We start from the raw sequence: 20062 nt of genomic DNA, 5'->3' as shown, positions 1-20062 counted from the left end.
ACAAACGCTCTTCTCGCTTGAAACGCGGTCCTGTTAACACAACACCATGAACGAAATACACTATTTGGCAGGCCGCGTTATTTTTGGCATATGCCAAAAATTGCTTATTTTTGGCATTTTCAAATTTTTATTTTTGGCAGTTTTGGCATCTGGCTCCTGAAATGCCAAAAATAACACGGCCTGGGCACCACCATATCTGCTTCTCTCTGATCAATCAACACACTGAAGATTTCAATGGGTTCGATAAACCCGAAGCCCCAAATTTATCAAGATATCAATTCATTAGGGTTTAAAATAGGTGACGAGATAGCGTGATTGTTCAACTGTGTGGCCTATTTTATCTCGATATTGAATTCTTGCGGCCCGCGGCTTCTGACTTTGAAAGTGGCCCGCCACCCGCTTTGAGTTTGCGACCCCAGACATAAGCGGTATCGTACAAAAGGCTAGACGTGTGACCTGCTACAAGTCGACGGTTACGGAATCAAAACTAAGAAATATCGGTATTGTGTAAGTTACCATTGTAGTCGACATATACCATGATTACCACAAATTACATCTGGGTTGAGTACATCGTAAATGCCGATAATGCAAGTCTTCGCGCTTCGACGAACTTACGCATAAGCTCCACCATCGCTCGCTGCGCATACATGAGTATAAGAATATACAGTCACTAAAGTTTGATGTAGGCCTATGTAAGCAAGTAATGAAGAATCTCGGAAGATCGGGGCTGCGGGCCACATTATTATGTAAGACGGAAAACTGTCCGCGGACCGGAAAAAATCTCTTCGCGGGCCGTATGTTGCCCACCCCTGTTTTAGGGTATCGTAGCCAGGGGTCTGTGGTGCGAGATGCATTGTGGAATTATAGGCCTATATGTTATCTTGTGCTTAAAATTATTCTGCAAACCAACAAAAAGTGGAATATTTTCTGCGATAATTTATTCAACTGAAAAATATTCTTCGCGCTACGCGCGATTTTACGAGAATATGCTTTTTGTTTTGGTATAGGTACCATCAGAGGTGTTGAAAATGGACACGGGGTACGAGAAATCTTATTAAACGCACAAGAGGTACGATCGCTAAAAAGGTTAAGAAACACTGCTACTGTGACACAATAATTATTATCGAATAGTATATTCATATTCACATTGAAATGAACCCGAATATTCTCGGCTGACACTCGTCAGGGGTAATCGTCACCAACTAGCAGAGAATTGGAAATAACATTGTATATCAACAATTGAAAAAAGAAGTCACATTGAATTGCGACGAGCGCGACGAAAATTTCAAGAATAATTAAAATCTCTCAAAGATTCGGAAGTCAATTCCCAAAATTTAATTTGAATGTTGCCAATACATACTAATTCAATTACATGCCCATGGCAACACAAATCACTTTCTACGGACGCGGGTTGGCCGCCGCTTACTAGCCGTTAAAATCACACTGACCTTCGCAGAACGGGTGCGATCCTGACCATTGCCCGTCCTCCTGACAAATCCGAGTTGAATCTCCTCTTAAAGAGTAGCCACTATTGCATCGATAAGTAACCCAATCTCCAATCTTGATTTTGTCACTATATTCAATCGTTCCATGCTCTAATGCCAAAACCCGCGTGCAGCTACTTTCTGAATGGTAAGACGCACTCCCAATCTCGGTAGTGGTTCAATGTAAGCTTGGAGAGGAGAGTAGGGTCTCAGCACTTCAGTAGAGGTTTAGAGAGCAACTGATATACACTGATAGATTTAGCACATTTGTAGAAAGTCGGTACATTCCATAAATGACTTTTTCGCCATGACTCAATATGTATTACTATAAGTGGAGACACGGCATTGGTAGAAGCAAGAAAAATAATAAGGAAATGGCTTGTTAAAACTTTTCTTAACGGCGTTTCGTGCTCTTTCGATTTACCTGAATGAATGACACACTGCTTCAAACCAATGTAACATAAAGTGGCGAGCAATTGAAATCGCGAGTACACGCCCAATAAACTATGTACTAACACTTTGAAACATCATTTCTCACATTCAATTAATTGATGAGCAGGGCTTGGATTCACAACGTGGCCAAACAGTGTTATAAAATATAAGTATACACATTGCGGTAAATATTTTCACATTCCTCTTAACGTAATGAGTGCAAATATATTGTACGACATTGTGTAAAGCAGAGTTGAATTACATTAGTTCAGTTCAATTACAATTAAATTACAATTACTCTCTTGCATGTTTCAATTACATTACAATTACTATTACTCAATGCTAAAATATCAAATTACAATTACAATTAAAATTACTGTTAAACGTGTAATTGTTTCGGTAGAGAGATGTTCTTTGACAACCATAGCGACGTAGTTAGCAACAATCTCATGCCATTCATGTTTCATTCATGATGTTTAAAATAACCTTCAATTTAAAAAAAAATTGAACGTATTCGAACTATTCCTAATCACGAGTACTAAAAAATACAAACACAGAATTTTTTTTAAGCGACTAAAGTTTGAGCGACTGGCAACGACTAACAGCGAATAGGTTACAAGACAGTCAATGAAATGTAATCAAACGAATACTCAGAGCAGAGTAAGGCAAATGAAATGAAATGTAATTGGTAAGGCGTCAGCGACAAGGATGATACCGAAAAGGTGTGCAAATTTAAACTAAATGCAAAAGTAAAGAAGCTTCTGATAACTGCGAATTACAAAATTTTGGTTCGCATGTACATTTACACTTGCTCAAAAACTGTTAGATTGCATTTGATGACCATTATGGTGCGGAAAATTTCTGGCCCCAGTAAATTTGGCTAAGACTCGAGGTAAGATTGGGATAGCATATGTACAAATGCGTGATCAAGTTTGATGAAGCCTTGATTGAAAACTCGAATTTATTTTTCCAATTGTTGCAGCAAGCCTCAGTACTGGTCAGAGATTTATTAAAAAAAAACTCTGACCGTGTTGTAGGAAATGGTTTAGCACAGGTTTCAAAAGAGTTTATTTGCTGTTCGTCCATTTTTGAAATAATAAGATTTAGTTTAGCCCAGTCGTTCTCAAACTTTTTTTAGACACCCATTCCTTTATGATAGTGAAATATTTAGTGCCACGCCGCCCTTCATATGCTTTCACGCCTCCCAAGGGGGCGCCCCCTCGTTTGAGAACCGCTGGTTTAGCCTATATCGTAATTCACTAAGTTTTCCATTGGTATTGAAGTATGGGTTACAGTCTAGCATGGCTGAATTAGTTATAGAGGCACGCATGAAACACGCATGTCAATAGGCTAATTAGTTTATATTGTGATTGTCAGGTTTCAATAACAATGTAATTTAGATTTTAATTGGCAAAATTTTCATCAAATTACAATTGCACAAAATAGAAATGCTTCGATTACAATTACATGTAAAACGTAATTAATACATTCAGCTCAATTACAAATTACAATTGATCCAACTCTGGTGTAAAGTATATTTTAAGGTGTGGAAGTGATAATTATGTCTACAGGAAAACACAACTTAAAGTCAAAATCATTTCCGACGGTTATGCGGTAATTTGGGATTCTAACTTTGATTGAATTTTCCTGGGCCAACCTTGGCTTCTATCGTACTTATAATATATGTACAATACAGAGGTCATCCCGCGGAAGTGACCCTGGCCTGTCGCTATGAAAAATTCATGTATGCTATATGTATTGCATATTTTCACAATATCAAAACATTCCGCTTCCGTACCCCCGGGCTACGTCTACCCCAGCCGGAGAACCGTAATAGATGATATTATTCGGAGTAAAGTACCCACCTTCACAAATAGGTGCTTCTCCAGACCAAGTACCGTTCTGTTGGCAAACTCGTTTCGGATCACCACGAAGTGAAAAACCGGGGTTGCATTGATATGTAATCGAATCACCCATTCTTACGCCCGTTACGCTAATATCTCCGTATTCAATTATAAGGCTCTGCCTGCACAGGATTTCTGCAAAAACATTGATGCTCTAATCCAGTGCTTGTAAACCTTTTTTGTCGTGGTGCACCCTTTCCACGTTGACTCAAATCTCGTAACCTCTTGACCACATAAAACGCCGATTCAATGGTAGGCTCCGCCCCATTTCGATTATATTATATACAATACTCATATTATATACAAATACTCAAATTGGCTACTGGAAACTTTACACCGTGGAGAGCACTTGAGGTGTTCTGTCCATCAATGATTTCTTAGATATACATTACGTATATTACACAGATGAGCATTGATTAGGATTAGGTTTGGATTTACCGATTGGCGAATGGTGACAAAGTCTTTTGTCCTGTAACGATTTTACAAAGTTTGCAAATTCATTACTTCATGTACTTGTGCACTCATTAAGCGTTTATTTCTTTTTTGACAGAATTATATAGGCATAAGATGTAGGCTGCAGCTATCTAAGTCGTATTACAAGTTTGAAACGGATTAGAATTAGGAAGATTAGGATTAGAAAGGGTGTCTTCGAAAAATATGTGCACAGAGTTAATGATTATGCGTCTTCTGGTTTTTATTAATAAATTTGTTGTATGTTGTTTTTCCTTGACCTCCGATCAGGATGGTCGGTATAGTCAAAATATATTCCAGTCGGCAAAACGTACCAGAAACACCTTCATCCCTGAGAGGAAGACGATTCTCACATGGTATTTTTTACGGGAGGCATCATTTCTTTTCCGCGGTGTGCATTTGTACGGTAGGGCCGACACCATTATATCAAAAACGGAAAATCCAAGCAGAGGTGGAGACAGTAGTCAAAAAAGCGACTCAAGTACGAGTAGAAGTACTTCTTCCATGCGCAACCTAAAACCACTTGAAGTAGAAGTAGAATTGACTAACTTTAAATCTACTCAAGTAAGTAAGTTGTTATGAACAAGATCGTAAGTCGTTCGCATGGATTGTGAAAAGCTGCAAATTGAGCTATGCGAAAGTTGCAGAGCTTGATTAAAATTGATTCATTGCAGGAGGTATCCAATTTTCGACAGCATGAACATTCGTTCGCATCAGGAGATGAAAATGATTGTATTGATATGGAAAAGAGATCCCAAACCTCTGCTTACTTACAGTCCGTTTTAGATAATATCATGGTATGGCACCCTATCACATATTATAAGGCCCGTAAAGTTTAGTCGAATAGCACTACGGAGAAGTTGCATCGGATTCGGTGTAAGCTCTTTGCACGAATAGTAAACGTTAATAATAAACATGGTGGATCGTAAAAATGTCATATTGTGTAGCTTTATTTCCGGAAATTATAGGCATTACTACACTTGCTTTTACACGCTAACATGTATATTCTGCGGACAAAATCATTGAAACTAATTAGAACTCAAAGTATGATACTTGAAATTGAAAGAGAAATATATATACTACTTCCAAAAGCGGAAAATGTTTTTCATGTCGTTAGTCCAGGAAGTTTCAAAAGTGGTATGGTAAAACAGTTAAGCCAAAAAAAGTCAAATTCCACTTTTCCACTGATTGGCCATATATGCTGTGATGAAATACCTCATATGGGCGACAATGCGGTTTGAAGGGAACCAAATAACCTGACACCTTAATTATATTCACTGATACTTTCGTGAAATCATATTGTTCACTCCATATCCACCGTGCGCGAAGTGTATCGAAAACTCTGGGCTCTACTCAACTTTTTTGAAAATTAAATGTTGATACTCCGTGAAAACAGCCCCGCCATTCCACAGGCTATTTTCCTGATTGAAGGATTAAACTACTTCTACTTGATTAACTGAAAATAGCGAAAAGTAGGTGAGTAGATCATAAAATATTACGAAGTAGAAGCAGAAGTAGCGGGAAATTAGATCTACTTATGCAAGTAGCAGTACTTAGTTACTGACCACTAGGGCTGTTCAAACATGATTATATCGTCAGGTTGTCTACACTGTAAAAAATAAAAACCTCGATTTACCGCGAAATGTTTGGAAGCACGGTAGCCAGACATTTCGTGGTAATCTAACGTTACCGTTAGTCAATGTAAATTTAACTTACACTCGTCCGGTAATCTCACTTTACACGCCAGACTGTAATGTTACAGTCACCTCCGGTATATCTAATCTACATGTTCTCCTGTACATTTGCGATCGAGACTGTCATTTTACCGCCTATCTACCTACATGCTGTCCCTGTAAATCAGGATTACATACCAGCTTGTAAATTCACGTACATCCATACCTATCGCAAAGCAACCCGATGCAAAAATATCGCAACATTTTCTTCACATCCCCAAAACGACATTGGAACAAACTGTATATTCATTCATGATATCACGATGAAGTGGTTATCGATGGAAAAATATTGCTGCTGGAGGTCTAATTCTTCTTTAGGAGACATGCAGTAACACGAGTGGTCTCAAGAAAACGTGAATTAATTCCACCACCGGCCAAACTTCCAATTGTTTCTTTTTCTCGTTCTCATTCCTTCTGTGTAAGGTAAGTAGTATCTTGCAGTTCCACTAAAAAGAATTCATGCGTAAGTAGCTATATAAAGCAAAGTTCCTAACCTGGACAGTGGACATGACATTGTAAAGACTAAGACAAATAGGCTAACAAAAATATAACATGTTTTGAAGTACCGGTATTGGCACATTGTGTGATGATGGCTCCGCCTTTTACATGACATAGCAGAGATTCATGACTTTATCTCTGTATTGAAGCAAAAGGTTCCTAATTTAAGGTGGCATGTGTGGCAAACAAATCCAGCAGTGGATGAAAACATATCTATGCTATGGCCCGAAAATGACATTACCAAGTTAACAGTTTCAACTCCTCCGCAGCGGAGTATGTGGTCACTGAATAAGTCGACAAATATCCCAAAATAGAACAGAGAATGCGGCGAATGAAATATATCAATCATGAAATCTAAGTCAGCGAGGGCTGGTGTGCAGAGTCAGATATTCACGGTAACAAATACTATGTAGTACTGTATTACCTTTTAAGATGCGTATTCCATTCAGCATTCCTAGGAATCTTCAACGATCGTGTCCACTTTCTTCAAGCACAAGCTTCGCTCCACCCTTTGCTCAATTAAATCTCACTAATGGCCACTGGCTAGACGACACTCGAACGATTTCGAAATAAATGGTATTCATCCGCTGACACATGACACCAATAATATTTACTGGCCACGTTATAATGTTTGATCTGGGTCGTTTTTTCCATACAGAAACATTTATCATTGCATATAGTCCCTTTTTTCATCTAATTTCGTATAAATTGATATATATTCCATGTGTTGTTCACTACTTACTGTACTTACCTAACCAGACGCTGCTTGTGATGTCACAGTTGTGCGTTGGTTGTTTACTACGAATCAAAGAAAAAGCAGTCACCTAATGTAACCTATTACAGGTCGCCTTGTCCGCCATTAACAAATGGTCAGCTGAGCATGCGGTGCTGATATTTCTAGTTTCGCCGAGCAATATTATACATCCTGAACTAATTTTCTAACTTATCAGCCTTATCCGTGACAGCGAATGTAACCAGCGAGACTGGCCGTACCCGGCGTACAGCCATTGCCTTATAATATAATATGGCTACGGTGTTCCACATTAGCTACGATTGTCAGTTATTTCTTGTACCCTACTAAGCTTAAATTGATACTAGGGTCAACAATTTCGGTATAACAGACCCCAGTCTCGCAAACGAGGTTCAATCAGGTCAAATCACCTCTAGAATGATATATCAGTAACATTCAGTTCTACGTATACATTGGCTGCAGCGATTTTGAAGCTAATCAATTTTGCCAATAGCCCGGTAAACTGCAGTAACGAGTAACTGTCAGTAATTTTGCGAATAAATTCTGGTAACTTACTTTACAGCTATATTAAGGTGATATTACATATCAAAATGTAAAATGACAAGCTACGCACAGTAATTGGCTGCGACCGGTAATTCGTGGTAAAATTTACAGAGATTTCCCAGTAAATCTACCAGATTTTTTACAGTGCAAAAAACGATGCACACCAAATTTGACTCAATTCCAACCAGCAGATGCCGCTCAAGACTACTGCGAAATGATCAAAGGCCATAAATTCTGCATTTGGCAACCACTTTTTGGATAATCTCGCCTGTGCGAAAAATGATCGAGACTACAGATTTCGCGTCGTCGGAAGGGGCCGTTCACGCTTTTATTTGTGTTCCTTGGAGTCCACTTTTATCAAAATGCACCAGCCAGAGCTGTGTCAACAAAAAGAGTTCGTGTACCATTTAAAATACTACATTGAACGCTCTGGTATTCGACATTTCATGCTGGTGACGTCATATTTCACGATCCGATTGTTAATCTACGATTTTCGTTCCAATTCTCTACTAGTTGCTGACGATTACTTCGGAAGAGTGTCAGCCGAAAATATTCGGGTTCATTTCACTATGAATATACTATGCAATTGTATGTTGAAGTTCTGTGTCCCCGAGAAGCTGTTAATTATAGTTTTAAATTTAGTCAAGTCGATTTAAGTCCTTTACAATTCATACAGATAATAAAATTATACTAACCTTCGCAGGACGGCTCCGATCCTGACCATTGCCCATCTTCCTGACAAATTCGTGTTGTATCTCCTGTCAGAGCGTAGCCGATATCGCATTGGAAAGTAACGGAATCTCCCATTCTGTTTTCGCCGCTATATTCCATCGTTCCATGCTCCAATGTCAAGACTCGCTTGCAGCTAGTTTCTAAATATTAATACGCATTTAACATCTCAGTAGCGGTAAGTATATCCTAATTTGACACTCAAACTTGTTGTTCGATTAGATGACTGGGTAGTGCAAAATTTTGCAGAATCAGAATATGCTTGCGTGCTTCACTATTGTAAATATGGGTAGTAAAGTATAAATAAAAATATAAGGGCGAATGGCGTAATACGTAAGGCCATTGTCACGGTGGTTTTTGTCCGTATCAATTGCTGGTCACGCTTGATTCACCTCGCCACACGCGAGAAGAAACTGGATCGCGAATCATTCTTTCCGAAAGCGGTCGTGCTTTAGACAGGGCTTCCATGCCACTCTGCATCTGACTCTAATTAATGTAATTTCTAATTTAGAGTAAGGGAGATGTGGTACCGATGGATCACTGGGACCGAAAATACTTTGAAAATTCTCTATGATAATTCCATGATTACTCTCCGTGAACTTGTCTACAATTGCATGCTGGCAAAATCTTTCCTCACATACAAAAAAATTCGACGTGCGCGAGCAATGGGGTCTCTCACAGATGATTTTTGTTTTAGGGGGTGTAAACTAAATTTAGATCGACATATACATTTTTCTTTGTAACCTTCAACACGAACAAACCAGCAATCATTTTTATTGTGAAGTGTAAGTTTTGTATCAGGCTATATAATGGCACCTATTATTTTTTTCAGTACTTTCCTTGAGTGGACTTTTTTTCAATTCATGTATAAAATTCGTAGGGTGGGGACCGATGATACAATAGCCAAATCAAGCAAAATAATCAAGCATACTAATCATGAAACAAATGAAACATGCCTACGTACAGAAAATCTTTACGTAATAATTACATATGATGTTTTATCGCTATAACGAGGTATTTAGAAGTCACACTGTCGATTTTCGGGCAATATGTATGTACCCTCAAATTTATAAGTCCGAGCCTAAATTGAAACGTGATTTTATGACAACATTTGAGTTAATACTTATTCTATTTTTTGACAGTTGCGACCAAACATTCTTTTTTGGCTTGCTGTCGCTTAGATTATAACACTGAGCAAGAAAAGTAGTTACATTTGAGTTTTTTAGGGTATATGTGTCATAGGTCCCCGGGTCGTGTGTCATTGGACCCACCGGGTGGGGACCGATGACACGTTCGAGCAACAAATTTTGAACGTCCATAAATATTTTTTGAAAAGACGGATATTCATGTACATGTGCGCGATAGGTAGAGCTTGTATCAAAGTCCTGAGCCAGCAAAAGATCTGCTGTTTTCGGCTGAACATTTCAGGGCCAGCGATCATTTTCCGATTTTTGATCCATCGGTACCACATCTCCCCCTACATGCCAGCGTATTTTTAACGATATGCTATAGTCTGGGTTGTTTGATCGCCATTCTACAATACACACAAAGGAGAACTTATTGTGTCCGGACTCTATGCGGTCAGTTAGGAATCGAAGTCAGTCATTACTCGCAGCGATTACTCCAGTCCAACTCGCCGTCGAGTTGTAACAGTTCTGTGAAGGACTGATTGTGTCAGACTATTTCATGTCGGGTTTCGGGATCAAAATTCCATCTATGGGAACAACATCTCTGAGAACATGACCTCGTCTCCCGAGCCGTTAACTTTTACCGAACCAGTCGAAAATGAACACTAGCCGCCACGATAAATTTTCGCAACGCTGTCAAATTGTCAATCAATTTTCAAATTTCGGTTACGCGCTGCTTATTGCAGGTGCTTTCCGCTTGGGGTAGTGTTGGGGATTTTGTTCGTAGTTCAGCGAATATAAAATGTGTCAGGATTGTGTTGCTACGCGGGGCATCATGTCTTGAGTATGCTGATGTGCGGACTGTGTTGCCACTCAGGCATATGACTGGGTTCATACTGTGTAAGTTTACTAGGCCTACGTGTTTGGGAGAGAGAGAGAGAGAGAGATGTTATTCTTTTTCGCCTGCACCATGGAGATGCTTTGACGACGGAGTTGCGATACGGCCGTCAGGTCATCTAGTCTGCGCCCCCGTTTTTTTCTCCTCCATGCTATCCATGATTGCTGAGCGCCTAGCAGGATAACTGCGGATACCAATTTTCAAATCTTTGGTATGACCCGGCCGGGGATCGAACCCACGAACTACCGATCGAGAAGTTGGTCGCATATCCATTACACTATCTCGCTCGGTTGGATCTTTGATTGAAAACAACTGAAATTCGCAAGATTAAAATTTTAACGAATATTGAAACAGCATGGTTTCATGTCAATATCTTCATGACTAGAGTTTCGCAGTAATAAAATATAAAGTTTCTCGGAGTATACTCAAGTAAGATTTGCCTGCTTGTTGCATAATATTGTCACAGTGTCCGAATCAAATTTCTCAAGTACTCGCGTTTGACAAGCACTTGTTTTGTTTCTCTATCTTTGTGCTTGCGCTACAGTTTTCTCGATTCTCGAACTTTGTATTTACTCTGTGTGACGTCATAATTAGCGATAATGATCGTTGTCAAACATGGTTATTTGAATGCTCTCAATATTGCTGACGATATACCCTGATGAGGGTCAGCCGAAAAGCTTCGATAATAAATATGAATATATTAAGCACTGAAGCATGGGATATTATTCTGATTTAAGTACCAACCTTCACAAAAAGGGGCTTCTCCAGACCAAGTACCGTTCTGTTGGCAAAATCGTTTCGGATCTCCACGAAGTGAAAAACCGGGGTTACATTGATATGTAATGGAATCACCCATTCCTACGCCCGTGACGGTAATATCTCCATATTCAATGATAAGACTCTGCCTGCACATGATTTCTGTAAAACCAAAGTATAAACGCTTTACCTCTAAACCTCAGTCGTTCTTAGCTGGCGGGATACTGTTCCACACATCAGGTCCGGCATATTTGGTGGAGCGATTCTCTTTTTTGTCGATCATATGATAACAAGTAGCTTTGTATCCAAGAAACGTTGCATTTCATGATCCCAGTTACTGAGAATCTTTGATGTAGTGATGAATTACGTGCATAGGTAATTTGGTATGTTCGATTGCTCCCTTTGTATAATCAACTATGGCACGTGGTTGAATTTTTTCAGACGTGCACCGATGGTCTCCATTGCGCAGCCTGGAGATATTCATGTACTTCCAAAAGCTCGCTAATCTTATTCTACAACAACTTGACGAACGTTTATGAACAAATATAACGAATCCATAAAGAAATTCACTCGTTTCGCGCGATTTGCCATAGCGTACGTTGAGTATTATAATAATTTATCAAGTCTTGTCACAATTTTAATCAGAGTACCAAATCATGCCTTCACGTCATACAATTTGTGCCTAACTGATCACGGTACTATTCACTGGCGATCAAGCTATAATAGCGGCTGTCGTGTCAGCACTTTCGAGCTATCAGCCTAAGTTCTGATCGATAAAACGAGGAGGTACGTCAGCTCAGTAAAAATGCTCGAAATCAAACAAGTCATAGGGATAGGATGTGACTTTTTAAACGTCACCTAATGTATCAACTGGAACAATCAAAAGCTATAATAATTCCACTAAATGGCTTTGCCAACAATTTCGACGAGGACTTGCATAGACCAGGTTAGTTTTTATACTTCCACCAGATATTATCTCATACAGAAGGCTAACACCCCAAAAGGACGGATTTGCTTTTTATGATACAATAAGAAAATCAAATCAAGATAAATTCTTTACGCCTGTTAGATTTATTACATTAGACGTCGATGCATTCTTTACAATAATTTCGTTGACATAAATAACTGATTATTTGAATAACCACAATTTATTGCCTTCTTACATGCAGTGTTTTTCGTTTTTACTATTGTGCGATTGCGTGCGAAGATCACAGCAGAGAGTATTCGAAGATTCACAAACCGAAAGCTGAATATTCCGAGCAAACTTTCGAGTAAATAATTTTTGAAATCGGCACGGTACATGCTCGTTTAGTGTTCTTTTCATGTTGCCAGCGACGTGCGGTGAGTGGTACGAAGTTGAAATGTACAGAAGTTTAAGCAAAGACGTTATAATGACGGAAAAAATTGTATTACTTGGAAAAGGTTCACAGAGAAGAACCTAGTCAACTTAGGCTATCAAGGTTCGTATGTGAACGCGAACCTTAAAATTCCAGAGGTTCGCAGAAAGAACGCGAACGCGAACCTCAGATTCACGTCATTCCTAGTGAACAGTAGTGGCTCGTCCTATAGGGCCAGTGGGGCTTTTCCCCACGTAAAATTATATTCTCTAACCTTTTTGAAGGGTTGGGTGTTTATGAAATTTGAGCACCACTTTTCAAATTCATATTGAAACCTTGCCGAGAGATGAACTCGGGCAGCTTCAGTTTAGAGCTGAGATACCTATAGCCAAGACGTCAGACGTCAGACAGTCAAAACTATGCTTCGGTGCGTAGCAGTGATGAGCAGAGTCTGCTTTTCGAGACTCTGAGTCCCTCCGACAACTTTGGTCTGTGAAGCAAAGTCCCTCCGACTCCGAGGATCTCAATCCCAGACTTTGAGATAACCCGAAGAATCTTGTCCAGTCTCCGAAACATCCATATCGGTAGAGGTAGTTATTCAAAAACATTGTCGAAGAATCCCAATCGATGTTTTCGATACCCTGTCTGATATTCAGACCAGTTTTTTTAGTATCCGTCAATTGCCGAACTGTCGCAACATTACTTATGAGAGTCAAGTTCTCTCCGACAAAATGGACAGTCAAGCTAATAAAACTGCGACCCTTTAGATCGGTCCACATATCTGTGGAGATGCCAGCCAGCCCATAAGACTTGATAGCAACTCTTAGTTCCTCTGACAGCTTCTGCTTCAAAGATGAAGCCTCCTCATCCAACTTACGTTTGACCGTCTATCTCAGGGTTTCTCGGCCCTTTCTAGGCCGTGGCCCATTTTCCTGTTTAAAAATGTGCAGTGGCTTATCTCTAATCTTGGACTCATAATCCTGTTCAATGCCTGATGATAGACGGCTCCAATAGGCCTATTTATCTAAGATATGCACACTTTTCTCTTAATTTACTGTTGATATTTAAATATGGACCTTTCGACTCATGAAATCGCGTAAAGCGCGAAAAAATTTTTCATGTATTATAAATATCCTCCAACAAACAACCAACGAAATAATCTTGGGCCACTTCAAGCTCCCGCAATTGGGGTTTGGGTGCAGCAGTTCCGGCCCTGGTAGATCATTGGCTAAAACTCTGTGTATAATACGATCGCCCGCTGCTCCATTCGCGTCGCGAAACACAATGATCAAATCCACGCATCCGCTGTGTGATTGGGATTTTAGTTCCACTATTGTGGGGAATAATATAATTATTCTGGGTCAGCCTCAAACGATTCATTGGTCAATCAGGTACTACAGAGAAGTGCAGAAAGATTTATTTGATATGCATGTTGTACAATGCTAATTGTATGTCTTGCACCAAACCAACGGAATTTGCGATGTCAGAATATTCAAACCAATGATACAATCAATTCATGTGACTCTTACGTTAAGTACGATGATTTCCGGGGCGGACATTTTAAACCGACTCCAGAGATTAATGCACTCCGCTAGATCCTCAGTCCATTACGATTCGGTGCGGTGGTGCAGATACCTCTATCAGAAGTTGGTAATAATTTGCAATTATGGCTATTTTTATCTTACAATAATAAGACTTGCCTAAGTGCAGTATATCTATAGCCTACCTCAATTACAATTCATTCCGAGTTTATTGCACACCCCTTTCAACTGCATATGACCCTGCTGGGATACTTTGTTACTTCAGCATTTCCAGTTATTGTATACTCGAAATGATTATAGTTGCTGTTAACCGTAGGTATTCATAGCCAGTGGAAAAAGCTGCCGTTTCTCCCTACCGTTTTCAACTTGTACATGCTGACTCCATACGTGCCACTACGCCTCATCAGAGTTGGATGAAAATCTTTACGTAGCCTACGAATAATTAGATATTATGAATATATTTTTAGAGATTAATAAAACAGATATAACTAAATTTTAATTAATTCTAAAATGTTCCAAATAGCTGTCTGGCCCACCCTTTGAGAACCCCTGCTATCTGGATGGTAAAACGTCTTCTGCACTCACATTGCCATGCATTGCCCCAATTTCGATCAAGGCATCAGTCATCTGCTTAAGGCCCTTCCCCTCAATAGAGCTCAATGGTCTCATATCATGGGCTACGAAGGAGACAACACCACGGCAAACCTTCTCCTTCGATTTCTCGCTTACTTTTTTGTTGGAAGAAAGAAAGGAACTTTTTTCAACTGCGATCCATTCTTCTTGCACGCTTCGATATGACTTCGAAGATGCGACGTACCACTTGTCAACTTGTGATGCTTTAGCTGAACATTGCAATTTTGACATCTCGCAAACCCTGTATACTGGCCATTATTATCATGCAGCATCAGAGTGAAATCCTTCCACACGTCACTCTTTTTCTGCGTCTTTGTGGGTAACCCACTTGACGTCGACGGTGCTTCAGCCATTATAATAAGACGACGAAGGAAAACCAGTCAGTTCGAACTAACTAACACTAACACCACTAAAATCGACGATCACATCACAGGTTTCAGTAAATTAAGTTCCGCATCGCCGTGAAACAGTTGATGGAGCTGCACTAAACAGACATGATGCATCACTGACGCACCGATCGACGCTCCTTGGAGTTGACTAAATGACTAGTGAAGTGACTTCCAATTTTCAAGCTGCTACATGATACCTGTAATTTGGAGTTTGAGACAGAGCAGCAGCAGAAACTTGATTATGGTGCTGATTTGTCTTATCACATCAAAGTCATTTCTCTATCAAACCAAACATTACATGACGAAAATTCAGAAGAGTTCTGGATGACTGATTACGTCAATTATTATAGAAGGAAGCGAAGTGTAGTTGATGCGAGCTGATTGCTGCGAGCAGAGCAAAGCAGACGGTTGTAGTTATTTAGTGTGGCGGTTCAGAAATTCGGAATATTTTGTTTTTACAGAGTAAGTTCAGCTTACCTTAGTGATTTATGTATTGTTGAAATCTTTGAAGCGGGCTTAGATGCTGGTATGCCTCTGTGAGCGGATCCTACTAGCGAAAATTCGTCGCAATGTCATTAAATCAATATAACACATTGCCTAAGTTAATATTGTTTCAATCCAGAAACTTCCTTGTTGTATGTATATTTCTCACAAATGTAAAAGTAATATTGATGTAATACTTATTATCGATTTCTCTCACTGCAAAGTGCAAGTACGATAAAAGTTGCGAAAAGTTATCGCAATAGTGGTATCGGATATTATCATGTTTCAACTAATACCAACGTTGGGAATACATTTTCACAAAATGGACCTATTACTACATTGAATGTCATCAGGATAATGGGATATATTCCGTTATGATCATGAACTTGCTGGAAGAATCAGGGTAGCTAAAGGTTGTACCATAGGCAAGCCCCGCTGTATGCTGCTGATTGTAAATGTTTCGCACAATTACTGGGGTAGCATAAAATCAGTCATGAAACAAATACGCAAGGAGGAATGTGACTATAGAAGACTGCAATGACAGCAAGGTGGAAGATTCTGGAGATCATATCTCATAATATGGTGACATTCAACTGAGGATTCAAAGACTGCATCTCAAGGCAGGGAGCAAATGAGACTGCGAATGATATTGGGTGCCTTCAATTTTGTGAACTACAGACACTGCCCAACGAAAATGCCTTGCGAGATCACTAGGTTACTCTCCAGTCCCCAATTGCAGTGGAGATGGCTGATTTTTATGCACTTGGCAATTATTTTTGCATGTTACCCGTCATATTACAACTTTACGAGGTGTCAACTGTCTTTGTTTTGGCTTGTAATCAATAGTGTCTTCTGGTCAGAGCTATCGAAAGATATGGGGGGCAAAACTTACAACACTCCGTAAAACTCCGGAAAAATATCTGTAGTAAACTCCGACTCCACTCCGAGTATCACAAAATTGGCAAAACTCCGCTGCGAATACACTCCGACTCCGCTCCGATGCTCATCACTAGGGCGATTTTTTTTTTGACATGTCAAAAAAGTCAAAATAAGGTCAAAATTTTAGCGTTAGGTCAAAAAATGTCAAAGTTGACAAAATTTTTCGCAACCTGCATTTTATTTGTATCGTAGATTTTGCGCAATCGGTGAACTTATCGTTTGACATTTTACAGTTTGTAGACTACTTTATAGGCCTACCGTGGCAGACGGCGCATTGTCTGCTCATTGCGAATCATAAACAGTCAAATGAGAAAAATAGGTTGACACGGTGTTATGCTCAACGTACCGCAATATTCTAAGTGAAGCAAGACTGCGTGGGCATTGTATGGTTCTTACAAAAATTGAGATGTACACCATTGTCAGAATGAAGCAACACGGTGTGTCACCAGCAGTGTACGCACGCACAACTTCAGTGTTGCCAGCCAATAGCTGCTACCGTTGAACGTTCTTTCTCCATTCTTCTTACTGTTGTTGTTTGCATATGCATGGTGTTTGTCGACTACAATGGTCAATTGGTCATTTACACCAGGCCGATATTCCTTATATTCGATTCCGTATATGCCGAGTATCTGCCGACTTGTAGCACGGCCCACTTCTATGCTTTTTGTAGGACACCGCTTACGCGGATGTGATTGCGAGGAGGAACCTAGATAAACCTTCAACACTCGGGTAGGAATTCTGGAGTCGACCTCGGTCGGACTAGAACCTAAAACCCATTGGTGTTGTAGCTACGCTATCTCGCCACATCTTCATCCTTGGCAAGCTACTTAGTAAAGACAGACACTTTTTACCCGAGAATCAGGGATATCTAAAACTAGATATCTAGATATCCCTGCCGAGAATGCAGGAAAGTATCTTTCGTTGTACTACAACAAATTTTAATTATTTTCACCATAGTACATCATGTACTGGAATTCATCATAGGTCCAAATTTTGTTAAAATAATATTTCGTCATGTAAAAATTTGTCAGTTTTTGAGTCAAACAAGTTTTTCAGGGAAAACTACTTCGTAAGGACAAACAATTCAAACCAGAAATGAGGATAAGTAGTAAAATTGTAACATTTTTTGGGAAAACACCTAATTTGCATACGTTAGGTCAAAATTTGGTCAAAATTTAGTTTTTTAAGGTCAAAAAATGTCAAAATTTAGATTTTTTAGGTCAAAATCTTTCGTTTTTTAGGTCAAAAAAAAAATCGCCCTACTCATCACTATGGTGCGTAGCCGTTGTTGCTAGGTCTCGAGCAAGCTGCCAACCATGATCGTAGTCCATATTGTTCGTCAGATATCGAAATATGAAACATCATATGACTCATTTCCGTAATGTCGGGGTCAGGGCCTGGAAATTAGGTTCATAGACATTCGAGCCCCTACTTCCATTTAAAAAGCTTGAAGCAACGTGGCTTGCTTTCTCTTGCTATGTATCCAACCCCGTACAAACTTACTAAACCGGGCTTGGGGTGATTTTCTATCGTCAACTTGATCTTGTACTTCAAATTCAATGAGGCGTGACTTTCATCTCCATATCGACCCCAAACTCCCTAGATCCAGATCTGTTGTTCGCAAAGCCGAGAAATCACCCAGAGTGCTATAGGCTACGACGCGATTACAATAAAGAAACGGTGATTTACTCTCTCAGTTCATAATGTTACCGAGCAACAAGGATTTGGAGCAATCGTAAATTTTAAACTGCTCCAGCTCTGACTCCGGAGCTCTCTTCTACGATGAATTAGCTCCGGCTCCAAGCTCCGGAGCTCATTGATACCACTGCTCCGGCAGCTATGACTCGGTTGTAGCGATCGCAAGGAACCGTCATTTTGTGGGGGTATGCAAAGTCCTGTGACGTAATAATAACTTCGTGTCTTCTGTCGATGACGTCATATCCGCACGAGAATGCAATGTCATTGCAATGTACAATATTGTACATTGTACACATGATACAGCATTTAAACAGTGACGTAATGTTTTATTACCGTTACTGCGCTCGTTAATATCAAGCCATATAGTCAAATTTAATCTGGAAATGGTGCGATTTGTTCAGACGTAGCTGCAGAAATGAGCGCATGTCGTGACCTTATCAACAGAAATCCACTTCTCACCAGCTATACCCAATGGATTCGAATTCGATATTGGTGAACTAGTTTAGGGTTACCATATTTCTGTGACCCAAATTCCGGACACTCTTTAGCGCCAACTAGTGCATTTTAAGATGATTTATGACGTCACACTAGCAAAGCTTTGCTCATAGACCAGAGGTGGTCACGAACGGGTTCAGAAGTATGTGGCTGTGTGTTGTGTAACCGGGACCGAAAGCACATGTTTTCAGCCCCTTCCCGCCCAAATAAACAATGATTTTAGGCCCACCATAGGGTAATCGATGCAACTTCTGGGGGGTGGGGGGCTTGTTATGTTATGTTCTTGATCTTGTTTGAACAATAACTCGATACGACTAGGTTGCAATACGGAATCAGTATATTATACAGCAGAATAACTTTAGGACAAGCGATACGATCCAGAGTGCAGTTAAACGAAAGACCAATAGACAACAGAACACAGGGTATAAATACGAAGCACGACACACGAGGAAATGATGATTGGCGGCAGCAGCGTAACTGCCGCACCCCAAACCCCCCAATTGGGGGGGGGCCCGAGCTCGAAGGGGGCCCAAAATTATTTCGTGAATTAGCATAAATCATAAAGTATTTTTTGAAAATTCATGCCAAATTTTCAAAATTTTTTCGCGAATTCAAGAAGCCATTTATCTTTATTATTGGGTATTAGGCCATTACCGCGCTACGACCCACCAAGTACAATCAAGTTTTAGGCCATATAACATGCGACTCCAAGAAGTGTGCCAGAACGATCGGCAGCGAGAAAACCTTGGCCGAAAAGGTCTATGCCCTTATGCTGACCGAAGACGGCGTTCTATATATAAAATACACATAGGTTTAATTGTACATAGGCTCCTAAATGACAGACGTCGAATGTTCCTGTCTTTGCAATCTGAACCTCACAAGACAAATACCATCCCGATGGGAAAAAATTCATGCCAGTGAAGAAATACCAATTTGAAATCGTGTGCGTCTCTTAGTTCAGAAGCCTACGTTTGGGCGATTCTATATGTTTTGATATAGCAGACTGGAAGTCACGAAATAACATCATGTAACGAAGTCATACCAACGGGTCCGCCCGCCAGAAGATGTTTAATTATTATTTACGGGCCACCCCGTTTTCAAGACACTTCACTCTACCGGTAAATCTAATTACGTGAGTAGAGAGGAAAATAAATTGATAGCATAATATATATGCAATCGCCTATCTGATTATTGACCGATTTTATCATAAATTATCGAAAA

At 39.8% G+C, this 20062-nt stretch overlaps 1 protein-coding gene and 1 long non-coding RNA gene across 7 annotated transcripts in view; both read right to left on the bottom strand.

The window, feature by feature from the left end:
* LOC145437836 (sushi, von Willebrand factor type A, EGF and pentraxin domain-containing protein 1-like) overlaps positions 1 to 20062 on the bottom strand; it is a 132890-nt gene that overhangs the window by 35309 nt on the left and 77519 nt on the right. For 4 of the 6 annotated variants that reach the window (XM_080315142.1, XM_080315144.1, XM_080315145.1 and 1 more), the window contains 4 exons: positions 11315 to 11488; positions 8512 to 8688; positions 3782 to 3955; positions 1449 to 1625 (listed from right to left, as the gene is read on the bottom strand). In XM_080315142.1, the coding sequence (XP_080171268.1) occupies positions 1449 to 1625; positions 3782 to 3955; positions 8512 to 8688; positions 11315 to 11488 (702 nt within the window). The remainder of the gene's footprint in view (positions 1 to 1448; positions 1626 to 3781; positions 3956 to 8511; positions 8689 to 11314; positions 11489 to 20062) is intronic. The other 2 variants (XM_080315147.1, XM_080315146.1) reach the window with 2 other exon arrangements.
* On the bottom strand, positions 6218 to 8496 carry LOC145437867 (uncharacterized). The gene is made up of 2 exons (XR_013914757.1): positions 6947 to 8496; positions 6218 to 6470 (listed from the first exon to the last, which is right to left on the bottom strand). It is a non-coding gene; the product is annotated as an uncharacterized LOC145437867 (long non-coding RNA).

The sequence above is a fragment of the Botryllus schlosseri genome, chromosome 4 (genome assembly GCF_051294905.1).
Source record: "Botryllus schlosseri isolate E-star chromosome 4, Bs_hap1, whole genome shotgun sequence".
In the NCBI taxonomy this organism is placed as follows: domain Eukaryota; kingdom Metazoa; phylum Chordata; class Ascidiacea; order Stolidobranchia; family Styelidae; genus Botryllus; species Botryllus schlosseri.
This window is presented reverse-complemented; position numbering and strand designations above follow the sequence as displayed.